This window comes from Phalangium opilio, unplaced genomic scaffold, assembly GCF_054372755.1.
Source record: "Phalangium opilio isolate 3A_F unplaced genomic scaffold, DU_Popi_V2 ptg000100l_1, whole genome shotgun sequence".
Lineage (NCBI taxonomy): Eukaryota > Metazoa > Arthropoda > Arachnida > Opiliones > Phalangiidae > Phalangium > Phalangium opilio.
The window spans coordinates 1,071,596-1,093,336 of NW_028324203.1; the positions used below are offsets into that span (position 1 = coordinate 1,071,596).

General features: G+C 38.3%; 1 protein-coding gene and 1 long non-coding RNA gene across 2 annotated transcripts; both read left to right on the forward strand.

The window, feature by feature from the left end:
* The first annotated feature begins 2,423 nt into the window (after positions 1-2,423).
* Positions 2,424-4,620, forward strand: LOC149632403 (uncharacterized). The gene is made up of 3 exons (XR_016373846.1): positions 2,424-2,974; positions 3,073-3,178; positions 4,491-4,620. It is a non-coding gene; the product is annotated as an uncharacterized LOC149632403 (long non-coding RNA).
* A 3,602-nt stretch (positions 4,621-8,222) lies between these two features.
* On the forward strand, positions 8,223-9,571 carry LOC149632404 (uncharacterized). Its single transcript, XM_089851067.1, has 2 exons — positions 8,223-9,019; positions 9,089-9,571. The coding sequence occupies exons 1-2, from the start codon at positions 8,777-8,779 to the stop codon at positions 9,518-9,520; spliced, it is 675 nt and encodes a 224-aa protein (XP_089707193.1). The 5' UTR covers positions 8,223-8,776; the 3' UTR covers positions 9,521-9,571.
* Positions 9,572-21,741: the final 12,170 nt, after the last annotated feature.

Genomic DNA, 21,741 nt, shown 5'->3' on the forward strand with positions numbered 1-21,741 from the left:
TGTTGTTGTCACTGTCTTTCACGGGTCTATTGCTGGCTAAAAAGGCTAAAAAAGACGATCCCTTGCGTTACGACACAGTGCACGACATCTACATGGATAAAAAGATTGAGCTGTTTCTACTGGAGGCCAGTCCACCTCATGATGACATGAAGGTACGTAAGACGTATTTTAACGCCAATATGGCTCCAAATAATAGACACTTTTCAAAAGGCGGGTCGCAGTATCATTTGCTTGATATTTAGGGTTAAGGCGGAACATGTGATGGTATAGATATGTTCCATAAGTTTATCACTGGTTACAAACTGGAGCTTGTAATTTTAAAGTGATTGAAGTAGGTCATAGATTCAGGTTAAAGCGACATACGCCTGGTGAGGAGGCGCTGCTGTCAAATTTAGGCTTAATAAGTTCAGACTAAATAGGACCTAGATGGAACTTGGTCCTGCAAAATTAATTAACCACCACCGACTCACCGAGTGTAGTTAGGACTGCAATTGACTCGCTTCCGTCGTTCTCCCTCGAACTAGCTCGAGTTGTAAGTCTCTTGCATTACGAACTTGAATAGGTAGTGTCATACTTATGGAACATATCTTGTAAACTTATGGTTTTACTGAAGGAAATAATGATTCTAAAATTTGCAGTACTCTTTGGATTTTGAGAAAAATGCTCTTTGGAAAAGAGCGCACAAAGACGGGACGATCAAAACCTTCCAAGAAGTAAACCTCGTGGCTTTACTCGCTGATCTATTCGGTGGTTGATTGATTGTGACAACGGTGAAGACATCTATTCTGGTTATAGCGCAAATAATGTGCGGGGTGGCGGTAGAATTTTACTACCCAAAGGAGGCTTACATGACCGCGAACTACGCTTTCGTAATGAAGAAAAACATGGATTTTCCGACTAAGAAACTACTATCATTCCTGTGAGTTGTAAATACATTTTTCAATAAGTATGGCAATTCCCATACGTTTTTGAAAAAATCGCTCTTAGTGAGTACCTACTACATAAGGGTAACGTCCCTACACAATCTCAGCCCTTTCGTTAAAGACGTTTGGGCTGGGCCTTAATTATCAGTCAGTCAGTCAGTCATGTCTTTGACTTATATAGTTATAGATAATTCCATAAGTTTATAAGATATGTTCCATACGTATTATATAAGATATGTTCCATACGTATTATATAAGATATGTTCCATACGTATTATATAAGATATGTTCCATACGTATTATATAAGATATGTTCCATAAGTTTAGAAGTGATATGTTTCTTCCATAAGTATGAATGGCACTACCTATACAAGCTCGTAATGCTACTGAGAGACTTACAGTACTCGAGATAACTTGCTCGAGAAGGAGAACGACAATTTAGCGATTCAATTGAAGTCCTAACTACACTCGGTGGTGGTTAATTATTTTTGCAGGACCAAGTTCCATCTAGGTCCTATTTAGTCTGAACTAACTAAGCCCTAATTTGACAGCAGCGCCCTCCTCACAAGGCACCACTCGCTTTACCCTGAATATATATGACGTACTTCAATCACTTCATGACAAGGTCTCAGTAACCAGTGACAAACTTGTGGAACAAATCTTACGAACTCACGCTTTTACTAATATAGTTCTATTTCAAACAGCGTAACTCAAGTTGACGAAAATCAACTTATTAATTCCCGCGTGAAGACTGTATGGGATTTGGGACACATGTGTCTGTCTTCCTCAACACCAGAGAAAATGGATGAACCTTTGACCCCGGAAAATTTCTACTTTGCGGCATTTTTCTACTTGATTTGCTTTAGTTTATCTGTCATCGCCATTTGCCTGGAATTCTACACGAATAAACGAAACAAAGTCGATATACAACCTGAAGAGCATCAACAACAAAATGAATTAACAGAAAACGATCAAAAGCAAATTGAAATAATTGAAGAGGATCAAGATCAAACAGAAATAGAGACACTTGAGTGAATACAAGCAGACCGAATGTATTCCCAGTGTGATGTTTATGACGTATTCCAACTTTGCAAGTATAGATCTCTTTCTCTCCAGTTTCGTTGCCTTGAGAAAAAAGCTCTTTACTCTAATCAGTGAGCACGTATAAGGAGACTCGGAAAGACCAAATTCTCTGTCAGGGGGAGGAGGCTTTCAAACCGGTACCGAGTTGTGGCTAGGTGTCAGAGTTCTGCATATATGCAATCGGCGCAATAGAAAGGATAACCAGCCAGCCTTCCAACTAGAGTCGGAACAATAATTTTTCAGCTTTATAGAGCGCAAAACGAAAAACTAAGTGGAGTTTGTTTACGACCAGAACGGACCTCTGGCTCTTGGTCTGTGCGCCGAGGTAGGTGCGCATTAGAGAAATATCGGACTGTGTCGTTATAGTTACCTTCCCCCTTCCTTCATAGACTATTTTCATACGTGCTCACTTATACAGGGTGTTTCTGAAAAGTCCATCACAAATTAAGGGGCGTGTTTATGGGACCAAACTGAGCGGAAAGTACCAAAGAACATGGGGTGTACAACATTTTGTTACGGAGATATGGCCTTCCAAACATTCGCCCCTAAAACAAGGAAATATCCAAAAATGAGGAGTAACACTTAAGACCGACTAACCAGCTTGTTTAAAATTACTAGACAATTTCAATAGCCTTTAATCGAACAATTGATTTCTACCTTTACTAATCAGAAGCGTATAAATGAGTAGAAGTATGCCTACGGTGGTAATGTAAAATTAATCCCAAGTGACATGATGTTTCAAGATCTTCCCAGCACCAAGTAAAATGGTTCTGATTGAAGGGACTTTTATTAGCACAGCGTAAACAACGTTATTTTCAGGAATTAGTCCAAATGTCCACGGGCGGCATTACAAAAACGAGGCAGTCTTTCGAATGATACTTGGACATGTTGGAAGATCCCTGGCTTGTTCCTGTTATCTCAAACCGTAAAAAGCTACGCAAATCTTCATCATCACGGACAACACTCTTGTACGTTAGGTATGACCTTGAGAAAACCTAAAAGGACATCTCGAATGTATTTGAAAAACCCATCTCCAATTAAGGGGCGTGTTGTTTGTTTCCAACAGAGTAAACTCGCCCAGAGAACAATTACAATGCAGAGCCACGTTTCGGCGTTAATGGCCCACAAAGGTGGTCCCAAACAAAAGAACAAACTTTAATTTGTTTCGTTCAGTAAGTGTTTCATGTGTCATAGATAAAACGCCATGATTAATGCACAAAGAAAATGTTATTGACAAGTTTTCGGACCGCGATGCTGAAATGTGGTGGTGCACCATCGTGCATGAACCACATTCTGTTTATTAAACCTAAGGGTACGTCTTCGAGTAGTTCTGGTAAATCGTCCCGTAAGAACTACAAGTAAGCCACAACGTTTAACCTGGGCTCTAGGAAATATGGCCCAATTAAATTGTCACCCACAATACTACACCACACGTTTAAGCTGAATTGTACTTTGTGAATTCTAACGCAAGTTGCGTGTGGTTTTTTCTTAATCAGCAAACCAATTGGCGGCTGCTTGTTTTTGGATCGTCCTCGAAAATAGTGAGAACTTCGCCTATTCTTAAAAAACAGAGCACTAAAACAGAGCACTATGTTTTTTAAGAAAGGAATAAAAGAGGTTTCACGTACATGTGTTTGTTTTATTAAACTCATAATTCAACGAAGTCTGTTACAATGCCTTTCTTCACAAATGCCGAATATGCGGATATGCACCTAATGTATGGACTAGCCGAGGGGAATGCCGCTGCAGCTGTACGCTTGTATCAGGAAAGATTTCCGCAGAGGCGACTACCAAATCGACTGACGTTCGAGGCTGTGGACAGACGTTTGAGGCAAGATGGACGAATCCAACCGGCTGGACCTCAACCTAGAGCGAGAGCCATCCCAGAGGCCGTAGAAGACGAAGTTCTCACCATTTTCGAGGACGAGCCTGAATCAAGTACCCGCCAAGTTGGTCGCCGATTAGGCGTAAACCACACGCTCGTGTGGAAAATCCTCAGAAGCCACCGGTTTCATCCTTTCCATGTTCAAAAAGTTCAAGGTTTGAATCCAGCGGACTACCCACGACGCACGGCGTTTTGTCAGTGGTTTCTGGCTAAAGTAAACGATATCGATTTCCCACGGGATTTGTTGGTTACTGACGAAGCTAACTTTTCACGGGATGGTATTATTAACTTACATAATAAACATCAATGGTCCCAGCTAAACCCCCACGCAACTTGCGTTAGAAGTCACCAAGTACAATTCAGTTTAAACGTGTGGTGTGGTATTGTGGGTGACAATTTAATTGGGCCATATTTCCTAGAGCCCAGGTTAAACGGTGTGGCTTACTTGCAGTTCTTACGGGACGATTTACCGGAACTACTCGAAGATGTACCCTTAGGTTTGGTAAACAGAATGTGGTTCATGCACGATGGTGCACCACCACATTTCAGCATCGCGGTCCGAAATTATCTTAACGCGACCTTCCCTTTACGGTGGTTAGGTCGAGGTGGACCTGTGGAGTGGCCTGCTCGATCACCCGATCTGAACCCTTGTGATTTCTTTCTTTGGGGCCACCTGAAAGACTTAGTTTATCAGACTGAAGTGCCCGATGTTGAAGAGCTACGTCGACAAATAATTCACGGCTGTCAAACAATTCGCGAAACTCCAGGCATTTTTCAACGTGTAAGGGAATCATTTGTAAGACGTGCTAATGTGTGCCTTAACGCGGGTGGTGAACACTTTGAACAATTTTTGTAACTAGTTGCAATTAAATGTTAAAACTTGTCAATAAATTCATTTTCTTCGTGCATTAATCATGGCGTTTTATCTATGACACATGAAACACTTACTGAACGAAACAAATTAAAGTTTGTTCTTGTTTTTGGGACCACCTTTGTGGGCCATTAACGCCGAAACGTGGCTCTGCATTGTAATTGTTCTCTGGGCGAGTTTACTCTGTTGGAAACAAACAACACGCCCCTTAATTGGAGATGGGTTTTTCAAATACATTCGAGATGTCCTTTTAGGTTTTCTCAAGGTCATACCTAACGTACAAGAGTGTTGTCCGTGATGATGAAGATTTGCGTAGCTTTTTACGGTTTGAGATAACAGGAACAAGCCAGGGATCTTCCAACATGTCCAAGTATCATTCGAAAGACTGCCTCGTTTTTGTAATGCCGCCCGTGGACATTTGGACTAATTCCTGAAAATAACGTTGTTTACGCTGTGCTAATAAAAGTCCCTTCAATCAGAACCATTTTACTTGGTGCTGGGAAGATCTTGAAACATCATGTCACTTGGGATTAATTTTACATTACCACCGTAGGCATACTTCTACTCATTTATACGCTTCTGATTAGTAAAGGTAGAAATCAATTGTTCGATTAAAGGCTATTGAAATTGTCTAGTAATTTTAAACAAGCTGGTTAGTCGGTCTTAAGTGTTACTCCTCATTTTTGGATATTTCCTTGTTTTAGGGGCGAATGTTTGGAAGGCCATATCTCCGTAACAAAATGTTGTACACCCCATGTTCTTTGGTACTTTCCGCTCAGTTTGGTCCCATAAACACGCCCCTTAATTTGTGATGGACTTTTCAGAAACACCCTGTATAACCAAAAACCGAACAGAACAATTGTAGCCCGCGGTTTTTCCTTAACATTGCACACAAATGTTTTCATAAAAATACCCTATACGGATTACTGCATTTTTTAAAGGAAAAACTCGTGCAACGTAACATTATCCCTTGGCTTTTTCTTCTAAAAATAGAATGGAAAATATTACAAAAATAAAATAAATTATCTCATATTAAAACTAATTACCATATTTTTGATCTTAAAAACGCTGACTATTGCACGCCTCTCCATGTTTAGTGGTGTCTGCTAACCTGAACCCTCACGGGTTTCAGTTATTATATATATGTATAATTCAACAAAAATTAAAAACTCAAATAAGACTTAAACCATATCACTTATCACTAATTTTAAAAATAGATCAAATAAATAATAATTCAATTCAATTCACTGTTTATTACCTCTATATAACAACATGCTTTCGCACTTTTCACAGATATACAGAGTGTTACATTAGATTTAGATTGACGTTATATATTAATTACACATTTTATAAAACAAGATAAAGAGATAAAATAAAGAGATAAGAACATGTATACAGGAATAACATAAAATCCAGTAGAATATAAGATAAATTAATACAATAGCAAATATACTATGCATCTGTCAAATCTTCTGCGAATAAATAAAAGTAATTACATAACAATTTTCTAGCTTATTCCGATTGGCTTTTGATTAAAATAGATTTCAAATCAGTCATATGTTTTTTGGTTTTATAGCAAAAAATATCTAGCTCCTGACAGTATTTATTGGCAGTTTGCTGGGCTCTTTTAATTGTGTGGAGTCTAGGTTTATTGGGAATATAGAATAGGTCTTTATATCTTGTCTGTTTATTATTTACTTTCAAGTTTTATGGAGAAGTGCATTCTATGCAATTAATTTTGTTACTGAAGATGTTATATATAAACATTATTTCTGCATATTTTAGTCTGTATTCTATAGTAAGAATATTATACTTCTGTAACATATTTAGGTAGTTGTAAGTATCGTTTTGAGAAAATATCGATTCATCAATTGAATAAATTTTCGCTGTACTCTCTCCATTTTCAAAATGACACTATTTGAATTTCCACCCCATATCAAAGAGCGATATTCTAATTTTGGTCGAACTACAGTGAGATACAATTGCAAGAAAACCCTGGCACTTCTGAGATTTCTGGATATTCTAAGAATACCGTATAATCGTTTTACGCTACTTGATAATGTTGCTTCTACATAATAATAATAATAAATATATATATTTATATATATATATATATATATATATATTCGGGAATATATTTTGGAAAAGGCGGTCAATATGAAAAACGGTGAAAATGAATTATTTGGTCGTAATTAAAACATAGGGGTAGCTATCTTTCACTAGTTATTCTTCATTAAAATGTGTACGCGTCTTTTATATTTTTGTTTGGCTTTGGATTTTTTATTTTTTTTTTTTCATTATGCAAATTACAAATCGATACTGAAGGATAGAGAGGGGCGTGCGAAGTAACTAAAAAAATTATCTAAATTAAACGGTAAGAACTAGACACAATCACGTAGTCAATTTGTTGGAGACCGCCTTGAAAAATTCGGGATATGAAGTCCGCAAAGAAGTATAATGTACTGACTCGTTAACTTAAACCATGACCGAAAACGATAAGCCAGAAATAGAGATTTACTCTCCCTTCCCCACCCCCAAACTAAGAAACCGATTGGATTCATACTAGACCGCCCCCCCCCACGGTTCGATTTGAAAAATATGAGGACCAGGCACTAAAAGTCAACGCAGACTACTATTAGAGCTTAGCCCCCCCTCCCTGGGTCATCATTTTGTTAAATTTTATTCGTGAAGAAAACTGAGGCTCCGACAATGAGGGGGGCTCAGACCCCAGCCCCCCTTCTGGAAAGCGCTCCCCTTTGCTGACACTATAAGGAAAATAATAATAATGGCCTTTTCTCGATACGATAATAGAGTTATTTTAGTCTGTTAAAATAGACCCTTGGCAACCCTATCTTTTCTTTTTTATTGGTAAGTAATGTAAATATGAGAGTTGACAATAACGAGGGTGAAAACCTCCCATAGGAATAACATGGGGTTATCACCCCGACGGCTTTTTCAGGAGCATTTTATGCCGCCAGTCGGAGGTCTAAGTACGGATAGGGATATATTGTCTTCCGTCGAATTTCGATAGACAGGGTGAACGGAATGTAGAAATCCCGTAGAAATAACATGGGGTTATAACCCTGACGGCAGATTTCTACCGTCGATTTCAAGTGATCAGTTAACATGAGGATCAATGGGAGACCTTCGAAATTTTGTATTAATTCTTAGCAACAAGAGGTATAAAAGGAGTGTAAAATTTCGGGTTATATTCATTCTCTCGTGGTGTTTAAACGGATTCGAAATATGTAAGTATAGGAGAATTTCTTTGTAAGGCTGGAACGGGCCCCTTATTTTTTTATTTCTTAAAAAGTGGTGGTATACCGATCAATAAACTGTCCGATATTCAATTGCCCCCCTGAAGTAACGTGGATAACCCTATTCTAAGGATATGTTTTTTAGAAGTGAATTTTCTACGGGCTAACAACGAATACGTAATAAAAGAATTAGCGTACTATATAGTTGAAACAGGCGAAAACGGCACGTTTGTTTTCAAGCCGCCATTCCCATATGGCTAACTCAGCTTGAAGGACCGCCGATTAAATGGTTGGGTTTCGCGGAATATTTGCGCTCTCAGTTGGATTGACGGGGAATACGAATTCAAGGACTTTATCAGCATTATAAGAGGGCTATTGGAGAAAGCTGATATCTTTTGGAAGAAAGGCTTAGAGAAGTCGATCTTTCTTTCGAAATCTATCGATGACACCGTGGGAAATGCCGAGACTCTCGGTTGTCCTAAATTAAGTGGTTCTTCAAAAGAGCCCCCACCATCGAACTGTATTTACCATAGAAATACACACTATTGTTGCCTTTCAAAAGCTTTCAGATTAAATTTATGGTTGAAAAAATTTAATTGTGTGCATTGAACTTTAAAATAAAATTTTTGTTCGAACTTGTGTGTTTTATAAAGTGGATAGAAATAGTATAAATAGCGTTTTGGATTTATGGGAAGTATCATTCTAACTTAACCCACCGAAAAGTATCATCATTATAAAAGTGAATACGGAAATAACTATGGAATCAAGAAAGCCTACCATCTGTAGAATCGTTTATACAGTGACGTTAGGGTTAATAGCCCCTAATTTCCTTTTAACATTTAAAATATTTGAAACGATAATTCGGAAATACCATCAAACATGGCACAACGGAATTTTTCTCGATGAACCAGCCGGACAGATAAGGGTTGATCTTCCTTACCACGCGAATTTAGAAAACATCAAGAAAACTGGACTGAAAAAGAGTCACGAATACATTACAGTAAATTTCCCAAACTACTATATGTTATTTCTGCCTCTATTTTGTATTTATTTTTTTTTCTTTCTTAAGGTGCAGAAAATCCCCTTGCCGGTGGAAGGGGAGGTAGAAATGGACCAGATCCTCAACTTCTTGGGGTTTGAAGTTGCCCTTCCATTACCAGTGGTCGCCCCACCAATATCGGAGAGTTCTCTTCAACCTGATATTTCAACATCTGATCTACCATTCTCCCAACCTATCCCATACGCCCCGACTGTCGCGACCGTACCGTCTCTACCATCCCCCTCAACACATGAAATCCAGGGTGTGGAGACTTTAAACGAGCCGTCGTTTGTACCCGAATTAGGTTCCGTCAGCCAGAGGAAAAGACCTCAGTCTGCAGGGTTGGATGGACCTAAAAAGAAAAGGAGGACGAAGCCCATCATCGAGACGGACGCATTACAAAGACAAATCAACCTCGATGAGATTATGGCTCAGATATTGGCTGATCCTGCCGAGGATTAAATGTTTTTATAATAATAATAATAAATGAAATAAAAAGATAAGAAAAATATATTCACCCTCCCTTTTTCATTTCTCGACTAAGCATACATTTTAACTTCAGAAATAAGATGGAACAAAATCTCGAGAGTTCCAAGTGGTTCGGGGAATATGTCCACCCCTTATATTTGTTAATCAAGCATACATTTTAACTACAACGATAGATGGGATGAAACCTCGAGAGTCTCAAAGCGGTTCGAGGAGAAGTTGGTATATAAACCCCGAAATATTCTTAAATATATTACTCCGAGTTGCACCCTCCTTAAACGTAGTACTATTTCTTTAAATTAACGTCTCTACCCAACCTGATGATTCGTCGTCAGAGCATTATCCTATGGTGGTATCTCCGGAAGAGCCTTCCGATGATACTTTACTCTCTAACAATGCCGAGGAGATGTTAGCTCTGGGCGATGCCGTTCTTAGCGCTAGATATACCCCGCCGGATGTTCAAACCGACTTCGAACTCTTTATTACCCCTCTAATCCTCAGTTTAATTAAGTATCTGAGCGATCAATTGTTTAAAAGAAAGGGGATAAAGTGGAATCTATTGATTCGAGTGCGTTATACTAAAGTATTAGACGACGGTACAGAAGTTGAACACATTCCGTTCATCCGAAGCACAACGCGGACGACTCTATTAGAGGATCGGTTTCGAGATCATATAAGCGAATGTATTCAACAAATTACAACTCTGATGGAGGAGTTGGGGAGTAATTGGGTGATAGATAGGATTTTATATCTCCAAGTAGACGTAATCAAGAATTTACCCCTAGTCGCGGGTTCCTTTATAAACACCCCGAAAGCAATAACTGTCACCCGTAGTGTGCTCAACATCAAATCTAACGACACGATGTGTTTTAAGTGGGCATGCTTGGCTCACTTACACCCCGCTGTTCAAAACCCCAATCAAGTATCCAAATATAAGCCATATGAAAATGAACTAAATTGCTCGGACATAAGTTTCCCCTATACCCTCGACTCCATTACAATGAAGAAATTTGAAGTGAAAAATAATACCTAGATTAACATATTCGCGTAGGAGGACGGTGTGTTTCCGCGCTACGTGAGTGAAGAGGTAGTGAGTGAGGAGAGGGAAATTGACCTTCCACTTTTAACCGATGGTGAGAAGAAACATTGTCTCATTCGAAGTCTTAGTCGACTTTTATCACTGTTGTGTTCATTATTACACGAATTGCTAATACATGACACTACACGATTAGAAGTCAAGTTATACGTTTAATGATATATTTACAATGATTACATAAGAGATTAGCGAGAGGTGTAAATTATAATCCTGCTCACGATCAATTACTCGACAGGCGTTTATTTACTAGTCCTTATCATGTTTACAGTAATAGATAAGGTAGGCCTAGTAGGTCAGTTTTTTATCACATCGAAACATAACATCACTTTTTCTTTTTATAAGCCTAATCTTTCTAAGGGTTTGCGTGTTCGCCCTGATCGCCGCGAAGTTGTTTCGTCTGGTCTTGGAACTGCTGTGTTTTTCTGTTGTGTCATCTCGTGGTCGGGCGTTGTTGTTGCTGTTGTTGTTGTTGTTGTTGCTGTAGTTGCTGTTGTTAGATTAGTTCCTGTTGGTTTGTCGTTATTTTCAATTGACGTCGGCGTTGGAATCCAGACAGTTTCAGGTGCCCTTTGTTGTGGTTGGTCTTGGGTCTTATCGTCCTTTTTGCGTTCCTTTTCCGGATTGGGCCATCTCCTCCTAATTTGATTTTGGTGCCTACGCAGCATCTGTTGTCTGTGCTCCACTTGATATAACTTGTTACCCATGCACTTATCTATGATACCGGGAATCCTTCTAGGTCCTCTAGCATAATTTCTTACGTAGACTGGGTCTGCTTTAGTGTACATGGTGGGTTTTGTGGCGCTTTACTCAGATTGCTTCTTGGTAGGCATAGGTCAAGAACGGTAGTGATCCTTCTTCCCAACATTAATTCGGATGGTGATTTCCCGCACGCAAGAGGAGTCCGTCTGTGTCTCATGAGTATGCGAGCCAATTTTTCGTCGAGTGAACCTTCTTTGGTGCTTTTTAATCCTTCATCCACTATGTCCTTTGCTGTCTTGTGTCCGAAGGATAGTTTTTACCTCTCCGAGTGACGTATGTCACGGAGAGGTATTACACCGGCCGTGTCTGTCTGTGTGTCTGTCACGCCCCACGTGACTGCGTTCGCAGTTTGCGTATCGGAGCAAACGTGTTCCCAATTTCCGGACTGCATTGACAGTTCACGGAAATTTGGGTTTGTCTCTGGCTATTCTACTTGAGTTCCGACACCACCAGCTTTGGTTTTCGTCCACTCGACATGGACACTAGTCTGTACTTGCTAGCTTCCAAGCACAACCATCTCCTCGTCAATTTCACCTTGACACCAGCTTCTATGCACCACCATCTTCTGTTCTTCGTCAATTCCACATTGACACCAGCTTCTATGCACCACCATCTTCTGTTCTTAGTCAATTCCACATTGACACCAGCTTCCATGCACCACCATCTTCAGGTCTTTGTCCATTCCACATGGACGCCAATCAGTCCATTCTGGCTTCTTTTCCTTCGTCATCGTTTGGTTTCAAGATATACGCGGCGATCGGCTAGGGTTACGAGAAACGTCTAGTCTCCCAATGGCAGGGCTTCCACCATCGGTTCACGCGAATGCGTTTATATCTATTACTGGTTTCAAGATATACGCGGCGATCGGCTAGGGTTACGAGAAACGTCTAGCCTCCCAATGGCAGGGCTTCCACCATCGGTTCACACGAATGCGTTTTTATCTATTATTATAATGGAAACGAATCGTATATATACCCCAAAATTTGAAAAAAGCGGGCAAGAGGGGTACCCTTCACTTTAAACGTCAATATTAGCAAAGTTTCGAAAGATAATAGGAACAACTTTATTTTAAACGATTTAACTATTTTTAAAGTTATTTACTGGCGATTAAAATAATTAATATCATTTATATTTAATTAATTATTTAAGATAAACTTATTTCTATGTAATGACACAAGTGAGAGTTTATATAGAACGAGTAATGAAGATTGCATCCGAATCGAAACACTACACGCACATCAAAGTTGATATAAAGCGAGTATGATGATAAGATCTCTTACAAAACGATAACATTTCCTTTTTGCAGAATATTAAATGGAAATATTTTAAATATTTTTCGGCATTACGATTCTTTTAGTAGTTGTGTAATCATAAAGCTCTGTTTCATCTTATTATTCCAAGAACATCTTTCGATATTAACATTTCAAATTTGGTGTTTACTATTTAATTCAGCTTTACTTCATTTATATATAGTGTAATCGCATTTTTTATATTCATTATATTGTGAACTCATAATTGGCATTCACTACTGCCATCAACACCATGCTATGAAGCCTTTATAATTATAAAAGTAGGACCCGCTTTTTGGTGGCGGAATAATCTTGACATGCTTGCCGTCCACAGCACCCAGGCAATGTGGAAAATTCCCCTTCCTTTTGAAGTCCTGCGCTACCTCTTTCCATTCTTCCTGTGATGTAGGCACCTACGAAATAACAATATCATTTCAGGGTGACAACTCCATCGAGTCAGTCAGCTGTCCTCAAGACCAAGAGCACCGCTCGCCATCACATTGTTCAAACAGCAGTTCTCTAACTGATCAGTCGGCTCTAGACCAGGACGTGTTCCCTCCTACCCCAAGTAGTGAAAGCTCATCGGCTCCACCCAGACGTCCTAATAATAAGAAAAGGGGGCTAGAGATCGACAGTGTTATTGCTTCTGTAGGGCGAAAGCTGAACGAAATCACAAATGAGGACCAACATGACGCGTTTGGGCGCAATGTAGCTGCTAAGTTGCGAAGTTTGCCCAATGTCCAGCGTATTTACGTCGAAAAACTCATTAACGACGCATTGTATGAAAGGGAATTAGGAACTCTGTCGCGAAGTTCTTTCGTCAGCATTCCAAGTGGCGACGCTTTACCATTACCCACCCCTCCGTAGCCTACCATAATCAACACCCTACTACCCAACTGGCATATTCAGGAATTACCCAACGATACCACAACCACGATAACTGTCAATAACCCTGACGATAATGTGCCTTCTCATGAAAACATTTCTTCACATGTAACTACTTCCACCCCATGTGAATAGATACGCAAGACGTATATTTATGTATATTGGATGTAATAAATATTGGTTCAACAATCATAAAGCTTTGTATTACTTTCATGTATTGCTTACGCAACACCATATAGATGGCTCGACAGTTGTCAGGGATAATAGCGGGTAAAGATTGATGGGACATGACAGTTGAAAATCGTAAATCTCGGTATGATCGCCCGGTAGGTAGAAAGCGCAATGTACTGCTCAATCGTTCATGCGGCGATATAGCTTGACGCCTCGCAGTATCTTGACGTTTTATAATAGATGTCACCAAAGCAGTTATTGGGTGTTGGTGGTTCCGTCCATTCGGAGATAACACCGCCACTTATCGGGATCGTTTCGTAAATCGTTCAATAAATGTAATAATGTCTCTTTCGTTGTAACAACCATGTTTTACACCATTTTGTTATCGTTTTTCTCTTGTTCTTGCGTTTCCATAGTAAACAAGTTGGAAAAACCAAAATACTACCTCTCCGAGTCAAGAGGAAGACTTCTTACAAAATTATTTACCTAGATATTGAAATATTTCTCATTTTTTAAGTAAAAATTTACGAATTATTAAAGCAGTATTCGAAGCATAGCGCATATACTGTAATTCAGTAGAATAAATAATAATACAAAAAATATTATTGGAACATCAAAATGAAACGGATCTTTATGGCTACAAAACTACTTAAGGCATCGAAATTACGAAAAACATTTCCACATATTCACTTTATACTATGAAAAATGGAATAATTAAAATTTTTGTTGGATTTCTTCCAGGGTTGTTAGATTTAAATCAGTTTGATTTAAATCACTGATTTAAATCAAGCGATTTTTTTTAAAAAATCATTTGATTAAAATCAAGAATATATTTTTATTTTTAAAAAATGTTTTCTAAGATTCCAAGAAGTAGTTTAAGAAACTCGAGAATAAACTTAACTAGAAAAGACCTTAAATTAAAAATAATCATGGTTTTGGTATATTTCAATGTAAGTTTTTCCCAGAACTCCAGTTTGTCTTGCTGGAAAGGCTAGGAAATGAAATAGCGGTCAAGCTACTCTTTTTAAACAAGCATTTGAATAGTAATAATATCCAATAGCTGCTGAAATGTCATGATTATTTTGCTTTTGGTTAATTTTGACTCAAAAGTTTTAATCTTGGTAATTTACTATCTATTAGTTCAATTAAAATCAAAAAAATCCGATTTAAATCAAAAAAATCGATTTTTTGGATTTTTTTGAAAAAATCAAAAAAATCAACAACCCTGATCCAAATTCATTAACTTCGTATCCAAAACAGCCTTTTACACACATTAATTCCTTAATGACGCTTAAGTTGGTTGAAGCACCGACACAAACTAGGGCTCTTACTTGGAAGTCATTTAATTCAAAGAGCTGAATGACGTCAAAAATGCAACCGATTTGGGCCTGTATAAAACAAGAAAACAAATTTAAAATACTTAAATATTTGCAATACCAATTTAATATTACATCTTTTTTAATTGGTCCAGTAGAAGTGATGTTGGGACCCATTACTTCAAAGTGAAATGACGCATCACGCCAGTAAAATTGCAAAATATAATCCGTGGTTTTCTGGGAATCTTCGTCACCTTTCAGACTTGCGTAAATGTCTGTAAGCATTCCATATTCCTCTGGTCTCATTGATAAACCATTATTGCTTGAGTTCCACATAATTTTAGAGATCACCCGCACTTCATTAAACACCAAAACACCAGCACCTCGAGGTTCACTCAGCCCCTTTTTCTTTTGTTCTTCCTTCAAACTTTTATAAAGCGCTGCTTGCTCTTCGATGTAATCATTGTTCATCCCTGGTTTTTGGAGTCTGGCGGTGGTAAAAATTTTTAAAGAGCTTTCACTAGGTAATTTTAGTTTGTTGAATGACTGCAAAGCGGAAAAGGCAGCGGGACTGGGAACATACACGGCCAGAGCTAAGCGATAAGAGATCATCGACCATGAATTTCCCTTAGCTCCTATTTCTACATAAAAGAGGAGTATTTTAATAAAAAGAAGTCAGAATAGTTTTCAAATACCTACTGTTTTCAATTTGATCTTTAAAAACGCCTGGGTTTGCTCTTGATGAACCCTATGCCTATCAGCGTTCCACACTTGTTTCATAGCACGCGTTACTTGCAAGTCTCCACTTTCTTTAACGATATCATCTAGATTCTTCGTTAACTCCGGATCATTCACTATCGTTTTGACTAACTGTGACATCTCTTTATTTTGTTGCTCCGACAAGACTATCTTCTGTTTTGAAAGTTTAATTTCTAGCGATGAAACTTTCTGTTTGAGGCTTTTATTTCTTTTTATTATGTTCGAAATCCTTTTTTTAGAGCTCCTTGGTGTTAAATAAGCAATGGCTCTTCGTGATCGCTCTTCAGTTTTTAGCCGTTTGATTTTTTTTTGATGTGCATGTATTATCGCCTGGTTCAGTTTCTCTAGCTTGTAATAGTTTTCGTTTAGTCTTGTTACGAGCACAGTGTTTGGACAACCAAAAAGAACACTTTTGGCAAAATAATTTATCTTTTGATTGACCAGGTAGTATCAATTTTGTACAATTAGGAGACTCCATCCGATAAAATGGCAATTTTAAAATAACCAAAGAATTTGGCTGGCTACTTTCCGGTTCATTTAAGGACAGTTCATCTTCTGTAAATCCCTCACAAAGGCGGTACAGTGATACTTTTTGCAATAAAGGAATTAAGCTAGGGCATACTTCACATTTGCGTTCTTCATTATCAGCTTTGGAGAGTTTGATAAGTGGCCCTATTGTTTCCTTTTCAATTCCGAAAATTTGCAGACTTGCGTTGAGGGTAGTCGCTGATATCACGATCCGCACAGGATTTATGTATGAATTTAATTCACTCCATTCATCGAAATCTTGAATGTTATTGTAGCTAAGCCTAGGCTTCGGATTGCGTGGTAAATGAACCCAACGTTTTCGTGAAATTATAAGCGAGCGAGTACACAAAACTTTATCGTCATTAAAATCAATTACTTCTAAATCGTCAATCTGAGCTACTGTTAGATTTATGGCAGTTTTTAAAAAAGAAAAAACATAATTACTGTCATTCACCGACTCGCTCGCTGAGGCATCCATTTTTTATTTTCGACAATTGTAAAATTGTTGTCATTAGGGAATCATTGTTGTCATGGCAACGACAGGAAATGCAGTAGTTTTTGTAGCTACTGTAGGATTTTCTAAAACCCAATACGAATACAGGAAAATTCAAACCGCCGCTGTTACGGCAGATCCCATCATACAAGGACCTTGAACCCTATCCCTCTTTTACCCCACACAACGCAGCATAGGGTATATGCGCCATTGTGGATTCCTAGTTATGGTATCGGTTCCGGATTAAAGTCAGTATGAAGTCTTATCTAAGAGAGCTATCGCTCTCCTAGAATAGGAGTTGACCGACCCCCTGCATGGTACAGCACAACTTTCACCCGGTCGGGCCGGCCCTAATGGACATGGTGAAACCGTGAAAAGTTGCAAAACTTTCCATCTGGCTCTCGCGTACCTAGTTACCTACAGAGCTATCTCAGTTGTGACTTCAGTGAATAGGTAAAACGTCACGGGCTTAGCTTTGGCATGAATTTAAATGACTCTTACCTTATTTAGTTTTATTTCAAAAAGTCACGTTCGAGTTACGCAATTTAATATAAAAAGGGATTTTAATAAACGTGTAACACTCTAGTAAGGTATACCCACTGTACAATCGAGATGCTATTAATTACAATTAATTATAATTAATTGCTATAACAAATTATCGATATTATGTTATATTTGTAATCGACGAAGGCCAAATTAGTTAAACCAATTATTTTAATGAAAATATTATATATATATTGTTATATCGGATCGAAGTGTTGAACGATAATTATCAATTAATTGAACTCAAAAAAATTCACTTTTCGTTGAATATTTAAATTTTGTAATTTTCCATTGTGAATGTAATATCCTTTTTTATTTGTATAAGCCTATTTTTCAAGTTTTTTTCAATTTAAATTTGTTTTTGATTTTTTATTGTAAAAAGTATTTTTCCGAGGTGTATTTTCGGAAAAAGAGGTTGTTTTGAACATTTTGTTAAAAACATGGAAAGTCTGCGCTTCGAAAATAACAAAATTTGTCAGGGGTACGTCACTAAGACGACCTGTTTACTACAAAATCAACCAATAGTAGCGCAGGGACAGAGCGCGTCCAAGGACCAAACCGGTAGAATTGGTCAATAATAAAAAATAATAAAGTAACTTAGAATAGTGCGATTGCGAGTTTAGATAGAAAATTTTGCGCCAGATCTAAACCATTAATTAATTAAATTGTGCATACAAAAAGGAATAATAGTGCGTTCCAAAAGTATTAAATTTGTGCGGTGAGAAAATAATTAAAGCGCGGAGTATTAATTAAAATTTAAATTTGCTAATAACCTAAAATTTCAAGTGCAAAAAAGGTGAAAATAATAGTGCGTCGAACGTGTAAATCAATTTTTAAAAACAATTTTTTCAACCTCTCTTTTTAAAATACTTTCGTTAATTTTTTGTAATAAACCGTTATTTGTTGAATTTTAAAAAACTTATCGTGCTCCTTATCTTTTGTTTAGCAAAAACGAATCGATCCAAAACTAATTCTAATTTAGAATTAACTAATTTCTAATTTGCGCGAGCGTGCTTGTGGTTTCAGTCCGTTAAGCTACGCTATAAAAAAAGCTCTCCCAAGCTATATTTCGCTACAGTGTTCTCAATTTTACTTGCCTAACCTACAACAGAAGAAAGCAAAGGCAAAAAAAGGAAGAGGTGGTAGGGTTGGCGATTGGGTGGATGGACTCCGATAACAAAAGAGGAGTTAATTCCAACCCGTGCTATAATATTACCTTTCGAGAAATGGAGGATTTGCTATAGCAGAAGTGCAATGCATTTCCCCTATATATTGAAAGGTAATATTAATCCTTTCTTTTAACTTGGGGGTTGAATCTCGAGGCACAGAGTGCTGCCAATCTTTTTGGCAATTAACCCCTTTCATTATAAGAAAGGATCCATTGGTTAAGCTAACCGAAATGGTACCACGGGTTGTACATTTCGGGCGCATTAAGAACACTCTTTCCGCGCCGAAAGATAATGAGGAAATTGTTGAATGAACCCCACGTTCATCATCGGAGTGCCATCCAACACTATCTTCTCCATCCCTGTAAAGGTTAACCACCGTGGCGTTGTAACGCAGTTTAGTTTCTTTCTCTACCTTCGCTTTCAACTTTTGCAGGGTCTCATGCCAGTGCCCAATACTCCTATGGAATACTTGCCCATAGGAGTAATTGGAAAACTTTTTATTTTCACATATGTAAAAAACCTTTCTCGGAAGGTATACGTTTGAATCCTCGTAGAGATCTTTGAACTCAGTCAAGAGTGCATCGATAGTTACTTCTATTTCAAAGCATAGAAAATAAACTATCGACGCACCCTTGCTGAGTTCTGTCTATCTACGGGAGGTTGGCGGTGGTAGCGCACGGACCTGGGTGGTTGGTGGTGGTAGCGCACGGACCTGGGTGGTTGGCGGTGTTAGCGCACGGACCTGGGTGGTTGGCGGTGGTAGCGTACGGACCTGGGTGGTTGGTGGTGGTAGCGCACGGACCTGGGTGGTTGGCGGTGGTAGCGCACGGACCTGGGTGGTTGGCGGTGGTAGCGCACGGACCTGGGTGGTTGGCGGTGGTAGCGCACGGACCTGGGTGGTTGGCGGTGGTAGCGCACGGACCTGGGTGGTTGGCGGTGGTAGCGCACGGACCTGGGTGGTTGGCGGTGGTAGCGCACGGACCTGGGTGGTAGGCGGCGGTAGTGCACGGACCTGGGTGGTAGGCGGCGGTAGCGCACGGACCTGGGTGGTTGGCGGCGGTAGCGGACGGACCTGGGTGGTTGGCGGCGGCAGTAGTGGTGGTGGTTTGGCCAAAAGACACCGTATTATTCCCTGAACCTGGGTGGTTGGCGGCGGCGGCGGTGGTGGTGGTGGTGGTTTGGCCAAAAGACACCGTATTATTCCAAGAACCTGGGTGGTTGGCGGCGGCGGACGGAGCTGGGTGGTCTCTGGCGGTGGTGGTGGTAGTGGTGGTGTGGCCAAAAGACAACGCATAATTTCAATTTTAATTTTTTTTGGCTCTACGTTTGGCAGATCCTGCTCTTATGGTAGATCTTTTTCTTTTCCTATAAATTAATTTGCGTAAGAATTAACAAAATCTAAAGATCGAAAAATATTTTTTAACTCTTGAGAATTATAAAGCCGAGTTTTTGGAAATATTTAAATAGTGGTATTTCAATAAAAAAAAATTCGAAAACGCTTGAATATAATTTATTCTAGGAGAGCGGTAGCTCTCTTAGATAAGACCTCATACTGACTTTAATGTATAAGGATGGTTTTTTGATTGGATATAACTTTTTTTGTATTGTATTAACTGCTTTAAAAAAAATTCCACAGAACTACAATTTGGGTCCTCAATATGTGGTTAAAAGTTCAAGAAGATCCACTCATTAGTTTATTTTATAAAAAATAAAGTTGCTAAGGGTGGTTTTCATTTCCATAAAATTAATCAGCCCTTTTGGTGAAAAAGTTAAATTTTCCCATAGAAATAACATGGAGTTTTTTTCAAATTTGGCCATTTTGTCGCCACCCTTTTGAAATGAAATATTCGTTTGTTACGTTTGGGAACGGTTTTATATCAAAATTTAAACCTTTTTCTAGGACCATTTTTAAGGTTTTTGAGAAAAATTAATTTTAAGTATGTTTAATTTTAAATTTTAAAAACTACCCCAATCTGCGATATTTTAGCATTTATACACTGTTTTATTAGGAAATATCAGCGAGACCAATGTTGGCATTTTTTAACGTATAGTTGCCTCATAATAATCCGATTGTTTCTTCTTAATGCCTTTTGGTTGGAATGGCCTATCGATAGTGAGATAAGACGGCTTTAATATTGCTGCAGTGACGTTGACGCGGCCGCTACAGCGACGCCATCAAAACACACGGGTCTAAATTGTCGCGGATATAGTCAAATTCAAACTAGCTTAACGAACATTTTAACTTTTCCCTGCTAATTATTCTGGATTACCAATAAAAGATAATTAAACTAGACTCCCAATTAAAGATAAATAAACTAGATTACGAATTTAAATAATTAAAGTAGTTTACCAATAAATTATCAATTAGAGTTAATTAAACTAGACTACCAATTAGAGGTTATTAAACTAGATTACGAATTAAGGGTTACTAATTAAATTACCAATTAAGGGTTACTAATTAAATTACCAATTAAGGGTAATTAATCTAGATTAGCAATTAAGGGTAATTAATCTAGATTACCATATAGGGTAATTAATCTAGATTACCAATTAAGGGTAATTAATCTAGATTACCAATTAAGGGTAATTAATCTAGATTACCAATTAAGGGTAATTAATCTAGATTACCAATTAAGGGTAATTAATCTAGATTACCAATTAAGGGTAATTAATCTAGATTCCCAATTAAGGGTAATTAATCTAGATTACCAATTAAGGGTAATTAATCTAGATTACCAATTAAGGGTAATGAAACTAGATTACCGACGACTGGCAATTAAACCAGATTACCGACGACTAATAATTAAACCAGTTTACCGACGACTGGTAATTAAACCAGATTACCGACGACTGGTAATTAAGCTAGATTACCGACGACTGGTAATTAAGCTAGATTACCGACGACTGGTAATTAAGCTACATTACCGACGACTGGTAATTAAGTTAGATTACCGACGGCTGGTAATTAAGCTAGATTACAGACGAATGGTAATTAAGCTACATTACCGACGACTGGTAATTAAGCTACATTACCGACGACTGATAATTAAGCTAGATTACCGACGACTGGTAATTAAGCTAGATTACCGACGACTGGTAATTAAGCTAGATTACGGACGACTGGTAATTAAGCTACATTACCGACGACTGGTAATTAAGCTAGATTACCGACGATTGGTAATTAAGCTA